The sequence below is a fragment of the Alexandromys fortis genome, unplaced genomic scaffold (genome assembly GCF_014885135.2).
Source record: "Alexandromys fortis isolate MF-2015 unplaced genomic scaffold, M_Fortis_MF-2015_v1.1 scaffold_31, whole genome shotgun sequence".
Lineage (NCBI taxonomy): Eukaryota > Metazoa > Chordata > Mammalia > Rodentia > Cricetidae > Alexandromys > Alexandromys fortis.
In genome coordinates this window covers 7,928,430-7,948,705 of record NW_026067974.1, presented here as the reverse complement: position 1 = coordinate 7,948,705, position 20,276 = coordinate 7,928,430, and the positions used below count along the sequence as shown (strand labels likewise).

At 49.3% G+C, this 20,276-nt stretch overlaps 1 protein-coding gene across 3 annotated transcripts in view; it reads left to right on the top strand.

Moving 5' to 3' along the window:
* The first annotated feature begins 1,736 nt into the window (after positions 1 to 1,736).
* Igf2bp1 (insulin like growth factor 2 mRNA binding protein 1) overlaps positions 1,737 to 20,276 on the top strand; it is a 282,681-nt gene continuing 264,141 nt past the window's right edge. The window contains exons 1-2 of one of the 3 annotated variants that reach the window (XM_050157092.1): positions 1,737 to 2,249; positions 3,320 to 3,380. In XM_050157092.1, the coding sequence (XP_050013049.1) occupies positions 2,075 to 2,249; positions 3,320 to 3,380 (236 nt within the window). In that variant the 5' untranslated portion in view covers positions 1,737 to 2,074. The remainder of the gene's footprint in view (positions 2,250 to 3,319; positions 3,381 to 20,276) is intronic. The other 2 variants (XM_050157091.1, XM_050157090.1) reach the window with 2 other exon arrangements.

Sequence of the window (20,276 nt, the reverse complement as noted above, 5' to 3'; positions counted from 1 at the left end):
AAAAAGATTCAAGCCATTCATATCTTTGCAGTCAACACGTGTTACGGAGCCGGCTCGGGCCGCAGGCGACTGAGACAATGGGGTCGGGACGGGGGAAGGGGAGAATGATCCCCTTTCACCTGCCCTTGCAGCACGCGTGCCCCAGACAACCCTTCTCCCTCCCGCAGACTCGCGCGGATCAGGGAACATCCTTCTTTCTTGAGGGGGGGAGTGGTCGTCGGCCCCCTTCGTCACGACGGCTGGGTAGGGGGCTTCTCCCGAGTCCCCGGGCTGCGCTCTTCAACACCCGCTGGCGTATCCCCAGCCTCCGCCGCAGGAAACTCGGTGTCCCCCGCGTCGAGCCGGGGATCCCGGGATTGCGCGTGCAATGCATCCCGCGCTCCGCTGCGTGTCCCGGACTCCAGCGCGCGGACCCCTCCCCCACCGCGCAGACGGGGTGCGACCGCCCACGTGTCGCCCCCTGCCCACTCCGCTCAAGCTCCCGGAGCCGGAGGATCCGGAACGCGTCGGCCCCGGCCGAGGGAAGGGACCTGGGCGGATCCACTTCCCCCTCCCCATGGGGGGGGGTGAGAAGGAGGGCCGCAGCCCCCTCCCCCGCCTCGCGCTTCCTCGAGCGTCGAGCGGAAATTACCCCCTCCCCGCTCGGGGCTGACCTGGGGACGTGGGCGGGGCCTCGCCCCCCCTCCCCACCCCACGGCGGCCTTCCAAAATCTAGTACCCCAAACTAAGTTCCGAGACCCAAACCCTGCGCGTGGACAGCCGCTCTTAACATCTCGGGTGGAGCGGACGCAGGCGACTCCACCTGTCCGCTCCTGGCGTGGGGAGGGCGAGGGGACTCTCAGGTCTCCACCCGGTCACTCCCTTCTGAAACCAACCCCCCTTTGGTTCGCTGGCTCTCGGTGAAGCGACCACCCCTCATCGTTGTCCCCCACCCCGCTGGTCCTTTGGGGGTGATCTCGAGCCGGGTGGCGGGCTTCTCCCCAAGAACGCTGGAGTGTTGTCATCCAGCAGCTGGACTGGGTGCGAGCCAGCTTTCCACCAGTGGGGATCCCGAAACACGGTGTGCTGCGGGTCCCTCGTTCCCAGGCGCTGTCCCCCGTGTTCTCAGCTTCCTGGTCCCGCGCAATCAGGGTCCCCGGGATCTGGACCCGGGAGTCCAAGGGAAGTCTCGTGGGGGTGTGGCGGGGAAGACAGTGACCCCCTACTTAGAAATGTGGAGGGAAGGCGTCTTTCCTTGTAAATAACCGGTTCTTGCGACCCCCTCCTGAAGACCCCAGAGTCCTCAGCTTCTCTTTGTCTGTCTCGGCCGTCCCCCGCCTGTCAGTCGCTCGCAGTTTACCGGGGTGGGGTGGGCAACCCAGTCTTCACAAAACGAATAAAAAAAAAAAAAAACCGTACATTTTAGTCCTAAAGACTGGAGAGATTTGGGTCGCCACCACCCTCCCCCATTGCAGGTCACAGTGGCAAGATGGGTGGGGGCGGGGCGCCGCCTTAGGGGCCAGGTTCTTGCAAAGGGGGAGGGGGCGAGGAGAGCTTCGGGGACTCTCTCCACCTTCCTGGTTTATTCCGGGGGCGCGCGGAGTGCCCCCCCAAGTCCTGAGACTGTTGGGTTGGTCCAGGTTGGAGGGCCAAGGGGCCCGGTGGCGTCGGGGGTCTTTCCCTGCAGGGTGGGTGGGGGCTGTCACCACGTGGCTTCGCCTTTTTTTTTTCCGCTCCATTTTTTTTTTCCTAGTCGATTTTATTTAGAGGCGGCGCCAGGGCGGCCGCGGAGAAACGTGACACACCAGCCCGCTCGCAGGGGTTTCGGACCGAAGGGAAGGAGCAGCGCGCCGCGTCGTCCACTTCCCTGCGCTCCGCGGGCACTTCTCCAGGGCTAACCCGAACTCTCCCGTGACCTCCGTGTGCCCTCAGGCCGCCCACCCGCCCGGAGCTCCGGACAACTTCAGGGGTGGGGTGCGTAGAAAGTTTGCAGCTCCCGCCGCCCGCCTCCACGCCTCTCGGCCTAGGAGGTTCTCCGCCCGCGCCCGCCCGTTCGGCCTTGCCCGGGACCGCGTCCTGCCCTGCCACCGCCACCATGAACAAGCTTTACATCGGCAACCTCAACGAGAGCGTGACTCCAGCCGACTTGGAGAAAGTATTTGCGGAGCACAAGATCTCCTACAGCGGCCAGTTCTTGGTCAAATCCGGCTACGCCTTCGTGGACTGCCCCGACGAGCACTGGGCGATGAAGGCCATCGAAACTTTCTCGGGTAAGAGCGTGGCCACCTCCCTGGGGGAAAAAAAAAGCCCACACAACGAAATCCCGAACAACGGAGACCTGCAGCTCCTCTTTTTCCATGCCCGCCAACTCTTCCCGGACCCGCGGGGCTCGGCCTCTGTACCCTGCCTCGACCGAACTCCCTCGACGCCCCCTCCCCACGCAGACATAGTCGGGGTTTCCTTCTTCCTTCCCCCAGCCCGGGACGCTCGTGGCTCCTTGCCCCCCCCCACCGACGGGGCGGGAGCCCCCGTTGGCAACTGGTAGGGGTGGGGGTCTCGCGGACACCGGGGTCCGGGTCTAGGCGTGGTTTCCCCGTTGCCCCCCTCCGCTGAAAGCCCCCCCCACGCCCATGCTCGCCCTCCTAGGCCTTTCCAAGAGGGGTGTTCCCGCTCCTCGGGTGTCTTCCCGCTCTTCTGGGGACAAGCCTTGAGACAGGACGTAGGAGGAAGGGGCTCCCGCCCAAGGCCTGGGGCTTGAGCCATTTTGATTTGAAAGTGGGGCGTGAGCCGGGTGGCGCGGCGGCGCCGGGTCGCCATGCTGCTTCCCGAGACGCCGAGGCCGAGCCGAGAGGCGCGCGGCTGCCGCCAGGGACCCTCCCCACCGCCCCCCCTCCGGGGGCCTCCGCTCGCCCTCCGGCCCCGACAGGTGACGCCTTGTCGCCGAAGCTCTGCCCCGTGGCTTGGCCGGAACATAAAGTTGGATACTCTGTTCCCACCCCACATTGAGAAACCGGGTGCTCCGTCCCCCTGGCTCCTTCTACTTCTGGGATTCGCAGAAGCCGTGCGCTCGCACAAACGCTCTCACACCTTTCCTAAATCTGGCTCTCAGAGCAGTCTGTTCAACTAGCCCACGTGATTAGTGGAAATAAAACGGAAATTTGAAAAACAACGAAATTACCGGTTTTATCATGCCTGGAGCAACCTTTCCTCACACAGCCTTCGGCAGCTATAGGCTAGATCCTAGGAGACCCAGGAATTCTTGAATTTAGCTAATGTCCCTTACCCAACCTTTCTCCCCATCCCCCACTGTTACCCTCATTCATTTTTTTTTAATCTTTAGGGAAAGTGGAACTACAAGGAAAACGACTAGAGATTGAACACTCGGTCCCCAAAAAACAAAGGTAGGAAAGAGCTCATTTGGGGGAACTGAGAGGAATATTAAGGGGATCCATAGCGTCTCCAGTGGAATAAACTCATTACTGGCCTTTCCACCCCCAACTCCGGATGTTGGGGGCTGGGAGAAGATTGGCCAAGATCTTGTAATGGTTGTTTTACAGCCTAAAAAGAAAAATTAGCAAATCAACAACTTGGGACTGGGGTGGGCCAAAAGATGTTACTTGAAGAAATTAAAGAGAAAAAAAAAATTCCATAGAGTAAGAAGTCCCGTGGAGTTAGTTCAAAGTGTGGGACCATTTTTGTTGGGAAGCTTAAATACGGAAAGTTCAAAAACTCATGGCGGGGGTGATTTCTTCAACTTCCTGCCAGGCCTCGTTTTTTTTTTTTTTTTTTTTCGGTTTTTCTCATTCACATCATAATTTGAACGTGGATTCGAGGGAATCCTTTTCCAATTGGGGGTGAAGTAATGAACAGCCAAGCTACCCCCATTAGAATCTCCTTATACTGTGTTAATTTCTGCTACAGGCACGGATTTTGTTGCACCTCAGAGACCCTCCTCCCCAGCCCCTCACATCTTATATTGCCCCTTGAACTGGATTTGCAAAGAATGTGCTTTAGCTGTACTATCCCTTTCCAGCCCCCCCCCCCCCCACTCCTTCAGCCCATTGTTACCAGGGACCATCTGGGGTGAGAGCTTTGTGAGCAGGCTGTGAGCTGGGGCTCTTTGGAGGGTCTAGAACTCTGGGGATGAATGGGGGTGTGTGTGTGTTCTCATGTGAGTTCCTTTTACCCTGTCTTCCGTCTTTTTCCAGCAAAATGGGGTATCTCCATCTTGCTCCCCTGAAATTCAGGGTGCCTTTCCCAGCCTGCCTTGAATTCTGAAGTCTTTGCTTGAACTCTGGCTGTAGAGTGTAAGGGCCGTGTTTCTCACAGCAGACTTTTTGAACATGGTTGACCATGCAGTTTTCTTTCCTGTGCTTAGTTGGGAGCAGCCCTCAGTATATTTTTAATCCCTTCAACCCCTCTCTCAACTTCCTGTATTTCTGAACAGATTTTGGCCCTTCCTATGTGGGAAGGTGCTGTGCTTTTGTGTGTGGGGGAATATTTTTAAATAATCTAGGAACTTTAGCCTGGGGATAAACTCTTCCGTGGTTTGGCTTCTGATTTTTAAGTAACTGAATTGTAGTATCTATGGATGATCAATATGGTTTGTGTCTCTGTTTATAGAGTGTGATTTGTTGTCAGATGCTTGAGAAACTGGGAAGGTTCTTATAACCAGAGGCAAAAGAGGCATGAAGGAAAGAAATCATTTTGAAAAATTTTGGGGAGATGAAAATAATTGAGTTAAATTATTTGAAGGTTATGGATATTTAAATTCAAAGCTGTTTTGGTGGTAAATCTAATACCTGGCATTGTGAAATGTGTGATCATTTGCCCCCCCACCTCTGCTCTTGAGAATGGTTTAGAATTTAAAGCCAAAGAAGGGAAGAGAAAGAAATAGGAAAATGTGGCAAAATGGAACTCAAAACATTTATATTTTAATTTTCATGGTGCCCTGTATTTGTGAATCTCTCTCTTCAAGCCATCTGCTTGCTTTTAAGGCATTTCTATCTAGGCTCCTTGTTCCCTCCAAAATGCGTTACTAGGAGCTATTACTAGCTAGCTCCTTTGGGTTAGAATGGAAAGGGGGGTCTGTGAGAAGGAGGCTCTTTAATTTTCTCTTTTCACGTCCATACTAAATTCCATCTTTTGTGTGTTCTCCCCATTACTGAAAAATTTTCGAGACAAACATTGAACTGGTTGTCTTTTTTTCTCCCCTCCTGAGTGATGTCAGAAGAGAATATTTCTAACATGAACCATTTTTTTACTTCCTGGGGTTTAAAAAAATAGTTTGTTTTTATTTAAGTCAGTTTGCTGTTTTGTGTTCTTTGAGGAATCATTTTGTGGTGTTTGTCTAGTTTGTGTCTGAACGTAACTCCCTCATTTGAGTCTGTCACTGGAGTTTTCAAGCTTTTAGTTGCAACTGACATCCGAAGCAAACGAACACCTGTAGAGGTGTCTTTTTTCTGTGTGTGCTGTGTTTTCAGTGTTTAAAATTGAACTCTTGACACACTCAGTTGCATATGGATTATGATTTGAAAGTATTACTGTATTTTGTTGTCCCTTTGAATATATTTGATATGATTTATGCCTTTTAAAAACCCAATTAGTCCTTGCATCATATATAAGTTGAAACCACAAACTTGAATTTTAAATATGAGAGACGTTTAATTTCACTATTACCTTAACCAACTCTCTGCTGAAAATTTGGTTGGCAATTTTGGCCTAGAGTTTATATCATTTCACTGGCAAGAATTGGTACAAAGGAGAAGGACCCAAAGCATTTTAAAAACAGGTATGCAGCATTTGTTTACTTGTATTAGCTTCCAGAAAATTGTGTAAATGATGGAAGGGCCGTTTAGACTTTCAAAGAGAGGAAAATGATTTGATTTACTTTGCAAGAGAATGAAACTTTCCTTACACCTACCCCAGAGGCCTTTTTCTAGGAGAGTGAGACCTAAACCTTGCACAGTTTACTGTCAACTGGTCTCAGCAAAATGTTGCTATTAACAACATATGAAAGATGTGTATTGCTCTTTGCCCCAGGTGATTCCAAGTTTGATTTTTTTTTTTAAGGCAGGTTGATAGTAGTTCTTTACTTTTACTTGATTTAAAATGAAGCGGGTTAATAATCCTAAATATCCAATGATTAAAATGAAAACTGGGTCTCTTTTTCCAAGGGTGAAAAATGCTAAAAAGAGAACATATCCCAATTCGATTCCTATTTTATAAGTTTAGTTTTCTGAACTCAGCACCTTAAAATCTGTGAAGGGTTGTTCCGTGCATGACAGGAAATATTCTCAACTTTCTTAAAATGAACTGTAGAAACCTTGAGTGATTGAGTCACTAAATCTTTTCAGAACATGCTAAACCACCTTCAGAAATAAGTTTGCATTTACTCAGAAAGCAAGCAGCTCACAGTTTGGAGTTAGGGGCTGAACAACTAAAGAAGGCTGAAAAATAGCCCCCAGGGCTTTCTACAGCACTTTTGTGTAAGCCGCGTGGGGAACACACACAACTTTAGTTGGGAGGCAGAGGCAGGTGGATCTACGTGAGTTCAAGACCAGCCTGGTCTGTTGAGTGAGTTCCAGGACAGCCAGGGCTACACAGAGAAGCCCTGTCTTGGAAAACAAAACAACAAAAAATTTATAATAGAAGCAATTTGTAACTTTTTTAGTAAAAAGGATGTTAGCCTGCAAAATTAAGTGGAAAAAAAAAAAGGTTGTCTTCGTTTTCTTTAGTATTTGGAGGAAATTCCATCCATTTTAGTTTGCACTTAGAAATGAATTTTACAAATCCATAAATTTACTGTATTGCTAGAAAAAAAATTAGTTTCTTTCCTTTTTTTTGTTTTTGTTTTTTTTCTAGACGGGGTTTCTCTGTGGCTTTGGAGCCTGTCCTGGAACTTGTTCTTGTAGACCAGGCTGGCCTTGAACTCACAGAGATCCACCTGCCTCTGCCTCCTGGGCTCTGGGATTAAAGGCTGCGGCACCACCGCCCAGCACTTCCTTATTTTTTAAGAATTATTTATTTCATGTGCGTTGGTGTTTTACCTGCAAGTCTCTGTGAGGGTGTAAGATCCCCTGGAACTGGAGTTACAGACAGCTGTGATCTGCCTTGTGGGTGCTAGGAATTAAACCCAGATCCTTTGCAGAAGAACAGCCAGTGCGCTTAACCACTGAGCCAACTCTCCAGCACTGAATTTCTTAATCCTGGGTTTTCTTACCCACATTAGAAAGATGAAATTTTACTCTGTTAGTAAAGCAGGGAAGATTTGGGATTCCCATCACTAAATTCGGAGGGACTTTATTCCTGTTGTCTACGGTTTGATGGCGTGGGTTTTGGTTGTCTTACAATGTTTCCGGATGAAATACATAATAGCAGTTGGAAGCCTCTTGATTCAAGGGTTTTGGGTGTGTCAGCCTTTCAGAATTACCCTCATAGATAATCTGAATCTAACTCACGGGTGGCTTTTTTTAAGACATGGGTTTTTGGTGCTTATTTTTTATTCTGTGCTTTAATGTACAATTGACATTTGAGACACTTAAAAATATTTTATTAAGCCGGGTGGTGGTGGCGCACGCCTTTAATCCCAGCACTCGGGAGGCAGAGGCAGGCGGATCTCTGAGTTCGAGACTAGCCTGGTCTACAAGAGCTAGTTCCAGGACAGGCTCCAAAACCACAGAGAAACCCTGTCTCGAAAAAACAAAAAAAAAAAAAAAAAAAAAAAAAATTTTTTTTTTTATTAAAACCTTATATTTGAGGCCAGCAGTGCTGGTGCATGCCTTTAATCTTAGCACTCCTGCACTCAGCAGGAAGAGGCAGGCAGATTTCTGTTTGACGCCAACTTGGTCTACAGAGTTAAGACAGCCAGGGCTGTTAAACAGCGAAACCAACCAACCATCCAAACAAACAAACAAACAAAAAACCCAAACCTTACTTTTGAGCTGTGTGGTGGTATACACCTTTAATCCCAGCACTCTGGAGGCAGAGAACAGATCTCTGTTGAGTTTGAGGCCAGCCTGGTCTACATAGTTTCAGGACTGCCAGGGGCTATGTAGAGAGACTATCTCAAAAAAATAAAATCAAAAATCTTCACATTACGTTTTGTTAAGTGAAAAGAAAGACACTAGCAACTGTTTTGAGACTGATTAGGTCGGTCTCGCTGTGTATCCCAGGTTGGCCTGGAACTCCCTGTATAGCTCAGGCTGGCCACAGCCAAATGGTAAACCTCCTGCCTCAGAGAACCTCCAGAGTGTTGTAATTACAGTCTCTGGACCTGGCTGGCTGTTTAAAGTTTAGAGATTTCTCGCTGAAGAAAAAATGTTTTTGGTGCCCACTTCTGTTTGTCTGTGGAAGGTGGCTGGCCACCAAAAGAAAAGTGGACCTAAGGTGATAGAGGAAGTGACATTTTCCCGTCTGTTAAAATTTAAATTGTTGCTTGGCAGAGGCAGGCGGATTTCTAAGTTCCAGGACAGCCAAGGCTGTTAACAGAGAAATCCTGTCTCGAAAAATAAGTTTAAAAAAATTGCCTTGTCTGTGCACATCTCTAAAAGATTCTAAAATGGGTTGGTTTTGCAAGGGATGAGGCTTTAGAGATTCAGGTGTTGGATTTCCTACCTGACTTTGAAAGAGGAGCCCCTGGAGACTCCTAGTCACCGTTACCAGGTTTAGGAAGCCAGTGCAGCCTTCGCGAGCAAGGCTGATTTTGTTTGACTTCTCCTTTTCAAAAAAGTTTGACGTTGTGGTGGGAAAGGGGAGTGCTGGGTGCTGAAGGCTCTTCCTGGGCTGTGTCTGACCTTCCCGTGACCTTCCTGGCCCTACTCTCCTGTGCCCCACTTCCTTTCCCAGGGTCTTCAAGGTCTTGGATCAGAACTTTGTTCCTGGTACCTAGATTCCAACTCTCACGGCTAGGAACCGGCTAGGAACCGTAGGGCTCTGCGGGACCCAGCGCCCTTGGCAGACCTTTCCTTCTGAAGGCACAAAGGGGCCACATGAAGTGAGAAGAGGGAGAACAGCAATGCTGTGGCACCGAGGTTATCCCTACCCTGTCTCGAAAAATAAGTTAAAAAAAATTGCCTTGTCTGTGCACATCTCTAAAAGATTCTAAAATGGGTTGGTTTTGCAAGGGATGAGGCTTTAGAGATTCAGGTGTTGGATTTCCTACCATTTGGCCGCTCCGGGAATAGAACTCTGATCTAAATTGTCAATTTATGTAATCTGTAATCTTTACAAACTGGAACATCTGTCTGTACATCCTGAAGGCCATTGAAACAGTAGTATGGAGTTACTATACTGAGAGGGTCTGTGGCTGTTTTATTTTTTTAATGTATAAAGATAGGGCTGGGAGAGGGCTTAGCTCAGTTAAAGGCTAGACTCACAACTGAAAATGTATAAACAGTTGGTACACCCGGGGCTGCTTTGACTCCGGGTCCTATTACCTGCCAGTAAGAAACTTGTGCTCCCATCCATTTCCACCTTCCTTTTGAAACATCTCTCAAAAACAGAAATAAAGGCCCAATAAAAAACAAACAAGGGAGCTGGAGAGACGGCTCAGTGGTTGAGAGCACTGGCTGTAATTCTAGAGGACCTGGGTTCAATTCCCAGCACCCACATGGCAGCTCGCAACTGTCTGTAACTCCAGTTCCAGGAGACCCAACACCCTCACACAGACGTATATACGGACAAAATACCAATGCATATAAAGATAAAACAAAAAAACATGTATTTAAGCTAGATGTCCATTTGGTTATTGATCACTGATTTGGATAGAAATGATCCCATAAGGGGCTGGAGAGATGGCTCAGAGGTTAAGAGCATTGCCTGCTCTTCCAAAGGTCCTGAGTTCAATTCCCAGCAACCACATGGTGGCTCATAACCATCTGTAATGGAGTCTGGTGCCCTCTTCTGGCCTGCAGGCATACACACAAACAGAATATTGTATACATAATAAATAAATATTTAAAAAAAAAAAAGAAATGATCCCATAAGATAAAACACAGGACAGGTTTCCAGCAGGAGAATGTTCAGTTCAGTCCATTTCTGCCCCTGTAGAATTGGCTGGCCCATGAGGCTTGAGGTCATCAGCGATGACCGTGTGCACTTCGTAGATGCAAAATGGTCCTTTTAGTATTGATATTTATTTCACAGTCAGCTTCATAAGACCCAGTTTGTTTGTTTGTTTTTTTACCTTTGCAGCGCAGTTACGTTTGTAATAAATATGACAGTAGCAAGCTTTCTTTCAAAACACAAGCCACTGACATCAAATGTGTGCTGATTACGGATAAATCATGAGGTTTTTCAAAGTAAGTCTGGACCTCATAATTTTAATATAGTTAGAGAAAAATCTGATTGCGGCACACTGACCAAACAGAAATGCAGTCATGGCGCCGAAGGTGAGCACCAGGAGCAGAGCTGGCCATTAGGCAACTAACTGTTTTAGATGAAAAAGTACCAACTAAACAGCTGGACGGCTAAGAAGAACTGATTGGATTATCCAGATATTTTCCATCCCCTCGGGCAGTCTTTTGCAATGGATATCTTGGGGCCTGCTAGGCACAGGAGAAAGAGTGATGGGGTGGGCTGATTGGGAATTTTTGTTGAGTTTGGGTAAAGCCACTGGGAAGTTTTTCTCTGGAGGAGGCAAGCGCCAAGTGTTTCCTAGTTTTTTTTTTTTCTGTAATGTTTGTATGCTCTCTGCATTCTAGTTTATGTTTCTTTAGCAAAAGGGGGATTTTCCAAATATTTTCATTTAGAATTAGTTTCAGGTTAAGTCTGAAATGGGACTGTTTAGTGTGAGCAAGATCCCAGTGGATAGTTTGCAGAGTTTGAATCTTTTGGTTTTTCAAGACAGGGATTCTCTGTAGCTTTGGAGCCTTTCCTGTAACTCGCTCTGTAGACCAGGCTGGCTTTGAACTCACAGAGATCTGTCTACCTCTGCCTCCCAAGTGCTAGGATTAAAGACACGCGTTGCTGCCACCCAGGCAGAGTTTGAATGTTTTAGAGGAAAACTTAGAAATTTATTTGCTGAGACAGGTTTCACTATATAGCTGGGGTGGTTTAAGATTTATTTATTTATTTTTTAATTTTAGGTGAGTGAATTTTTTCCCTGTGTGTATGTGTGTGCGCCATGTAGATTCTTGGTGCTCACAGAGATCAGAAAAGGGAGTCAGATCCCCTGGAACTGGAGCTGTAGGTGACTGGCAGACACCATGTGGGTGCTGGAAATTGAACCCAGGGCCTGTGGAAGAGCAGCCAGTGCTTTTATCCACAAGCTTATCTCTAGCACTCAGGGATGTTTTTTAAGGCGCATTCACTGCCATCTGTATGTCCAGCTTGGGCACCAGCATCCTTTTGATCTCCACAAGCTTGTACAGGACAGACAGACAGACAGACAGACAGACATAGAGCGGGTATAAAAAGCTTTAAAAGATATCTTTTAATAAATTGGTTTTACCTGGGTGGTGGTGGAGGCAGACCAAGCTTAATCCCAGCTCTCCGAGAAGCAGAGGCAGGAGAATGTCTGAATTTGAGACTGGCCTGGTTTAGAGTTCCTTGACAGCTAGGGCTAGAGAAACCTTGCCTTGAGAAAAACAAACCAAAACAAAAACAAGAAGGTTTGTTTTAAGATGGGCATGGTCCCACCATCTTTAATCCTAGCACTCTGGAGGCAGAGGCAGGAAGGTCTCTGAGTTCAAAAACAAGCCTGCTCTACACAGTTCCAGAACAGTCAAGCCTCTGTAAAGAAACTTGTCTCAAAAAACAAACAAAAACAAATAATTGATCTTATTAAAGGTTGTGTATGGAGTCTTGTGGGGGAGTGAAGAAGGTAGGAATCATCTTTTTTTTTTTTTTTGGTTTATTTTTAAAGACAGCCCTGACTGCCCTAGAACTTCGTAGAGCAAGCTAACCTTGAACTCACAGAGGTCACCTGCCTCTACCTCCCGAGTGCTGGGATTAAAGGTGTGCGCTCACATTTTTTTGTTTTTTGTGGCGGAAATCTCTCTGTGTAGCCCTTGCTGTCGTGGGAACTCCCTTCTAGACCAGACTGGCCTCGAACTCACATAGATCCTCTGACTCCGAAGTGCTGGGGATAATTCAGAACTCAGAATCTGGAGGGAGGTAGCATTCCAAGGCCACATAGTCTAGGTGCAGCCCAGGTCCCTAACTGAGCTAGCTGGAGGAAAGATCTTTTCGCAGGAGAGCCATTGTTGAGGTTCTGACAGAGAAGTGAGACCAGAATGTAGCCAGTGACGGCCATTGCTGTCGCTGCAGTGTTATGACTTTGCGCTAGGCATGGGCCCTGCTGCTGCTTGACCTGGCAGGTCTTTGTCTTCTTTCCAGACTTCGCAGTTCTGGTCTATAGAGCTGTGGCTGCCCCAGAATTGGAAAGACTCACGTGTATTCGTGTTTGAAAACATGTCTATGAAAGGTTTGGTCTTAGGACTGTGTATGGCAACTTGGAGTGTTTCTCTTAGACGTAGGTGTTTCGTTATGCTTGTATATACTTGGTGAATTTGACGTATCTTTTGTTTTTCGTTATTGTTTGGGTTTGCTGTTGAGACAGGGTCTGTGTAACCCAGTGTGGCCTAGAACTCACTGTGCTCCTTGGCGTGTATTGTACTGATGGCATACTATGGGCTCGGTGTGGGGTGCCTTCACTGCTTAGCTGTGGGCATCTTCCAGAGCTCCTTCCCGTTGCCAACGCCTAGACTTAGGGAGGCACCCGGGTAAGTGTGGTTGAAATGGGTCATTTATAACATTTCCTTTGACCTGAACTGGGTCTGGTGCCTGTCCGTAATTTCACCTTTGAGATCACTGTCAAAGGTGTGTGTGTGTGGGAAAGGGAACCACTTGTAGACACAGATGAGGAAGGTGTAAGAATGGGAGGAAAGGGGCGCCGAGCCCTGGCAGGCAGCTGAGCTTCTCTTCCCCTGATGGCAGATAATAGGGGTGTTGGTTTTTATACTCTGCTTTTATTAGGCTCATAAAACACGCATTTAGAAATTGGGGATCACTGACTTCCCTCGGGGTGACTGAATGTAGTTCTTCCTTTGCCTTTGATGCAGCTTCACGTTCTCTTCCCTGGTTCCCTGGCCTGGAAATATATTGTCCTGCAAAATCCGTTCAACTCATTTCAAGTTCACTTTTCCCCTTTCAGCCTCTTTATTCCAAGTGGGCATGTCCATCATACCATGGATGCGCATGTCCGCAACCCGAGGTATGAAAGGCTTCTCTTACCTGGGTCTGGGAAAGGCTTTCCTTTCTATCTGGATGTGGTTTCTGGCCCTTTAACAGGGTTGGGACTTCATCAGTTACTTTAGAGGATTTTACAATTCGTTAATGCAGAGCGGTGTGTGTGTGTCGCAGTTGGGGTGGCTTTGGTCTCATCAACTTCTTGTTCCGCCCTCCAAGGAGGAGGAGGAAATGAGGGAAGATAGGAACGGAGATGGGACTGTTGGGTGGGGGAAACTTGGAGATGTCAGTTCAGAGTTAGGAGCACTTACTCGGCCTTTCTCAAGGACTCAGTCACTTGGCTGGAGAAGTCCAACTGTAAGAGCCCAGGGCAAGGGTGACTGTTCACAGCAAGCTGGGTTTTTAAAGTGTGTGTGTGTGTGTGTGTGTGTGTGTGTGTGTGTTGGGGGCACGCACATGGGTGCAGTGTTTAAGGAGGACAGAGGCATCAGATTCCCAGAGTTACAGGTGGTTGTGAGCCACCTAACACTGGTGCTGGGACTTGAACTCAAGCCCTAGGAAAGCAGTGCATGTTCTTAACCACTGAGCCATCTCCAGCCCTGTGTATGGGTGTTTTGCCTGCGATTATGCCTGTGTATTGTGTGGGCATTACCTGTGGAGGCCAGAAGAAGGTGTCAGATCCTCTGTTCGAGATACAGACATTATTTGCTTTGCCATGTTGGTGCTGGGAATCTTAACATGAGTCCTAGAAGAGCAGCCAGTGCTGTTAATTCCTGAATCACCCCCTGCTCCCCAATCAATATCTTTGGGTGTTTTCCTCTTTATTAAGTTATTCCAGATAAAAACAATAGAAATAGCCCTCCCAGGGCTGGGGAGGCGGAGGCAGGGGAAATCATTGTAAGTTGAGGTCATCCTTGTCTATACACTGAGTTAGTTACAGCCCAGCCAGGACTGCACTCTCAGCCTCAAAGGCTTCGGAGGGAATCTTACTGTGTGGACGTGGAATGATCTCTAGGAACCCTGTGCCTGTCTGAGCCGACCCCACTTCCCACCCTTGCTTTTTGTGGCCACCTTGAATGAGGAGCTTCCTTGCCCTCCGAGCTAAGAGAGGAATGCTACCTGTCTAGTTCCAAAACTCCTTTTTTTTTTTTCTTTTCAAGAGAAATTCCACAGTCAGCAACATTTGCCTGGGGGTGTGAGATTTTATTTGCCAATCAGCCACTGGCTATTAAAAATTAAAATATATAACAGATAAGTGTGAGAAAATATTTGGCAACCTAGTACTAACTTTTGTGATAGTTTGCATATTGCTGCAGGAATTGGTACTTCTTAACCATGTTTACAGCCATCCATGCCTGCTTATCCCCTGAATCTATTTATTGCATGCCGCTTCCTTTGCTAGATACCTGATGATACAAGGAACAAGTGAGAGGCCGCTCTTGGGTTTTTCTCTGAAAATTCTAAACTATCGGTGTCCCCTGCTCTCCCCGTTCTCCGTTTTCTTTGTGGCGAAGTGGTCTCGTTGTTGCTGACCGCTCTCCTGTGTTTTTATTATTGTATTTTTATTTAGCAGTACTGGAGCTGCCCAGCCAGGGTGGGAAAGGCGGGCAAAGGGTTGAGAGAGAGAGAGAGTGCGCGCGCGAGCCTCCCCAAAGAGGGAGGGACAGGACAAAGTTCTTTCTATTAACCAGAGGAGGTGTGCACCTATCTATTTGCCCTCTGGTGTTTTCCCTTTAGATCCAGGAAAGCTGTGGGGCTGACCGCGGATTGTGCACTCCGACGGTGGGGTACATTAACTCATAACTCAAGAGCTTGAACGGAGGGGGCGGGCGGCAGCTAAACTGGGTTTTGGAGTACAGTCAAGAAAATGAAAAAAGGAGTGGATTAAGGAGGGTTGGTGGGCTGGCGGGGAGCTGGCTTTCAGCGGTGAGAGCTAAGGTAGGTAGACTAGAAGCAGTTGTTACTGCTCTCAGTGAGCCTCAGCATTGTGTGGGAGAATCAAGGATCAAAACTTGTCCTCTTCCAATTGAAGGGGCTTATGTTGAGTATCTAACTTAGTTCCACGCTAAGTTCCAAGAACTACAAAGGAGACCCTTGTGGGATTCACACCTGTAATTCTAGCACTTGGAAGCCAGGATGGATGGAAGATTGCCCTGAATTCAGCCTGGGTTACTCATGAGACCCTGTTCTAACAAACTAAAGAACTACAAAGGTGTTCTTGCCACCACATCCAACTGAAAAAAACTGACGCTCCAGCGGTGGTGGGTGACAGCCACAGAGCCAAGGGCCTGCCTTCGGTAGAGGTGCTTGTCTTTAAAGTCCACCGATTGTATCTAAAGCTGAACACACACAGGCTGAATCTTTTCTTGAGCTCTATTGGAATAGCATAAGCTTTGCAAAGAAACACACATCCGACATGATTTGTCCCTGCTTTGAGCTGTCTTCCTTCCCTGTCTGAAGGAAACAAAGATGGTGGGTCCCAGCCTCGTGTGGGCAAGAAAGTTAGGAAAAGGGATTCTGCGGTGAATCTAAGGTCATTGTTTATTTCTGGGCCTTTTAGTGTCCTCACCTGGATTCTCTCCTTCTCTAGAAACTTGATGAATCTGGGTGTAAATCTTCCATCCACGATTGATTGGCTGCTTCGCTGGTGTGTGTGTGTCTGTGTGTGTGTTGGTGGTGATGGTGGTGGTGTGGGGGTGGGGAGAGCAGGAGCTGGGGGGGGCAGCAGAGAATAGGATGTCCTCTTCCTTCTTCCCCTCCTGCAGATGAGGACGAAGATTCTCACCCTGTACGTGTTGGCTTCTAGGGAGCAAGAACCCAGTGACCTTGTTTTTCTGGAAAGCAGGAACAAGCTTTATGTTTTCACCCGCCATCACCTCTTTGGGCTAGTCAATCTCTGAGCTTCTCACCACCTGGAAATGGAAATAACTGTTCTTAGTCTCACGTTCCAGGTTCACAGATTTTGTGTGTGGAGACACAGTACCCGGAAGTACTGTGCAAAGCTGCATATCAGTGAGGTAATTGATCAGTGAGGTAAGGGATTGGCGAGTAAGGTCGTTTCATCCCGACCACTCAGCTTTATTATGGGAACAACGATGACTTCAGTTACAACTTTACTGTCGAGCCTTGGCCTCCCTATGGCCGGAGAGCCCTTAAGTTCTGTGTTCCGCTTCTGTCCCACTGCCAGATCCCATTTCTGCCTTGTCTGTGGCAGGTCTTCCCAGCCTGGTCCTGCCGCCTTGTGCAGCCCCGACGATGTCTCTTAGGATTGCCGCCTCCAGGGCCATTTTCTTCTCCCCAGCCTCGGCGGTCCCACTCCCAGCCTCTTCCCTGCTCCCTGCCCCCTACCCAGTTCCCCCTTAAATGTTTGCAGGCCGGGTCTCAGGCGGGAAGCCCCCTCCCCCACAGGACCACCTCAGTCACGGCCCTGACCACGGGGAGGTCGGGTCTGGATTTACTAAAGAACCCCGGAGGGGGAGCCTGCCCCGCGCCGGCTGCCTGGCTCGCCGATGGGGTCGGGTTTCGGCCGGTGGCTCTGCAGAGGAGAGAGAGGGAGAGAGACAAAGGGCAAAGTCCCGGTCCCCACCCCCACCCACAGCCCCCAGCGCGGCCCCTCCCCCCCCCGTGCCCTGCTCGGCTACCGAGGGCCGCCGGGGCCCCTCAGTTCAGGACCGGCTGCTTGTCCTCGGGTACCCAGGGCGCCTTGGTGCGAACATTCTAGGCTGGCAGAGGGATTGGGGCGCATCCTTGTCCCCCTCCTCCCTCTGCAGCGTGCAGCAGCCCACCCAGGGGTTGGGGTGGGAAGGGGCGCCCCGTGGGGCGCAGGCCGGGCCTCTCAGCTGCTCCGGGCCTTCTCAATTGCGCGGCCTGCAGGACTCCCCCCCCCCCCCCCCAGCTGCTGCCACCCTCCCCCACCTCAGCTGCCGCCGCCCTTCCCAGGCGCTGCCTCCTCAGTTGCCCTGACTGCTCTGCTTTCCAACCCTCCTTGGCAAAAGACTGTCCAAGGCCTAGGTCCTCTGAGCTGTTGAAGGCCCGCCTTTCTTCCTGGTCAGGGTGGTCGAGAGCCATTTTGGAACCAAAGCGCTGGTGGTCCTGCCTCTTATTTTAATAATCCCTAAACTCGGGATTCCCCAATCCAATCAGAACTCAGGATGGGCAGGAATGGTGGAGGAGAGTCGTTCTGAGAACTTTGACTCCAGCACCTAGCGTGCAGTCTTCGTGAACTCGCCCACCAACAGGTATTTGTTGACAGTTGGAGAGGACACGGAGTCCTTTTTTACTGATAAGATGAAGTATTGTTATTATTTTTTTAACTCTTAAGGATTTTCAGCTAATCCTTTTTCACTGGGCAAGGTTGTGAGCTGCCCTGAGGTTGGCTTGGCTTCTTTGCTTGCTCCTGAGAGCGCCACCTCAAAATAAGTCTGCCTTAGCGCTCTCCATTCGCCTCACCCTGGGGAGGTTTCTCCACATTGTTTCCACCCTCGTCCGCCCTATCCCCAGTGCCCCAAACATGCGGGAGTGTCGGTGGGGAAGCTCTCCGAGCTTACTGACTTTCTCCCACCGCCCTGGGAAGACCGAGAAACTCTCGCCATTGCCAGACTAAGGGCGAGGACAATGCTCCCAAGGACGGCTCTGTACCCACACGGGAGGTGTATGGGGCAAACTCCCTTCTGTGTACTTCAAGCTTTAGCGAAGGTTTTATCCTCACGTCGCACCCACACCCAGGTTCCTCCTGCTTCCTTTTCTGCACCGTCCAGCTCCACTTTTAACAGCAGCCAGACCCCAGCAGTTAAACCAAGCCCAGGGTGGGGGGGAGGAGGCAGCAGCAGTTGGCTCAGGCCGACCTGGAGTTTGCGGGGGGGGGGGGGGGGGGGAGGCAGCAGCAGTTGGCTCAGGCCGACCTGGAGTTTGCCTGGGAAGCGATCAGCTATCACAGAGCTTCTGTTTTGGCTTCCTCTGGGCTGCCCAGATGAGTAAGGGGTGGGGACTTAAAAAAAACAACACACAAAACAAAAAAAAACCTGTGGGTTTTCTTGTCAACCCGGTTACTCTTCAGTGAGTTATTACTTTGTTGCTGAGTCTCTCTCTCTCTCTCTCTCTCTCTCTCTCTCTCTCTCTCTCTCTCTCTCTCTCTCTCCCCCCCCCCCCCCCCCCCCCCCCCCTTGCCCCTTCCCTTCTATGCCTGCTCTGTTTTGTGACGGAAGAACCACCGGTGACTACCCTTTCCCCCTGTAACAGATCTCTGACAGCCACCCAGCCGTATTAAAGGGTAGTTAGCTGTTCTGCAAATTAAATCTGGTACCCAAATTAGAGCCGCATGCAGTAAAAGCCAGTTGGCAAGCAACTTAGCCATACAGAATATGGGCATTTTTCCTGCTCTTACCGCCGGACTCTAATGGCTTCTGCTATGCTAACACTTCCCTTTGAACAAACAGCACAGACCAGCCTGGAGAGCTGAGTTCTAGTCCTGCCCCAAGTTGGCTAGTTCTGTCCCTCTCTGAACCTTGATTTCTGTGTCTGAAATGAGGGGGACAGCTCCAAAATATGAACCTGATTTTCCTTAACCAGAACATTTTGGTAACAAGCAGTGTGCAAGTAGCATGTCCCGGAAGAAGCCCAGTGATTCCCTCAACCCCCAACTTGGCAATAAACACAGGTAAAGACCTCTCCAGAGGAGAGGACGTCAGGCTTAGGGCTTAGATAAGGAGCGTCCTGCAGAGGGCTTTTCCTTCCCACGGTACACGGGCAGAGTGCGCCGGAGATATTTAAAGCTCAAAGGCTTTTGCTGCTGAGCTTTATGACCTGAGTTTGAACCCCAGGACCCACATCCTGAAAGGAGCGAACCAAACCTATTTGAACATGTTTACCGACTTCCAAACGCATGTTGTGGCATGTGCTCCCCATACCCCATACACACACAAAACAAATGAAAATTAAAGTCTTCCGAAGGCAGTGTGCATTATATTCCTGATGCCTGGGACGTCTTGCTGTGTGTGCACACACCTTTCCTGTGGCCGTGGCAGTGGCTTATCCTTGCTTGGTTCCAAACTTCTCCTTTGGTCACCTTTTCGTCCTGAGTCCTAACCCGCAGCTAGTTACTCAATAGAGTGCCTGCTGGCCTCCTGACCTGTCTGGCTGCCCTGCCTCTGGATCATCCTGGCATGAAGCCCTGGGCATGGAGCCAGTTCCTCATCCCCTCCCAGCACCGCCCCTTTCCCCGGCTGCTGCCCTGTCTGGAGCGTGCCAGGCCGGCCCCCTTCAGAAGTTTTCTGGACTCCTCCCTACTCCAGCCCGTTTTGGTACCTAGCTCTCCGTTTTTTATGTTGGTAAAAGGGGTGGGAAGGAAGTATTGATAGTCTTGGAGTGATCTGGAAGACCATGGCCATTTTGGAAGAACCAATGGTGCGCTCTGTTCCTTAGCTGGAAAGGGTCCAGCTTTAGGAAAGGTGCTTCGGCTCCCCGGTCAGTCACTTGGGGTCCTTTTGTTTAGAAAGAAAAAGAAAAAAACACCAGCAGAATTACCTGCCTAGCAGACAGCCCGGCACCACTCCCCTGCCGGCCTTATTTCTTGCTCCCTTCTTTCCACACCAAGCTGGCCTGGTCACCGCTAGACTGGAAACTTTGGGAGCACAGCCATTTCTTCATCCCAGTCTGCTCGGCACAGCGGGACAGTGTCCAGCCCCATGGAGTAACAGTCTTACTGTTACTGTTACTTCAAAGTAACAGTCTTACTGTTACTGTTACTTCAAAGTAACAGTCTTTGAAGCCAAAGCCACAAGAGGAACTAAAAAAACAAAAACCATCCTTGTGTATGCACACATGGAAGTTTAGGATTACAGCCTCCACATTAAAGAAAGGTTGGGTGAGTGGGTGGTGGCACGCGCCTGTGATTCTGTAATTCCTGCACTCGGGGACTCCATCTGGATTGCTGTGTAATCAATATTAAGAATTACATATCTATGTACACAGTATTTTGTTCCCTTTTCTTTTTGAAAGGACTTGAATAAGTAGCCCAGGCTGACCTGGAATTTAAGTCACTGCCACAGCTTCCCCAGTGCTGGGATTACAGGTTTGCACCAGTTTATTAAATTGGTTTTTGTGGGGGG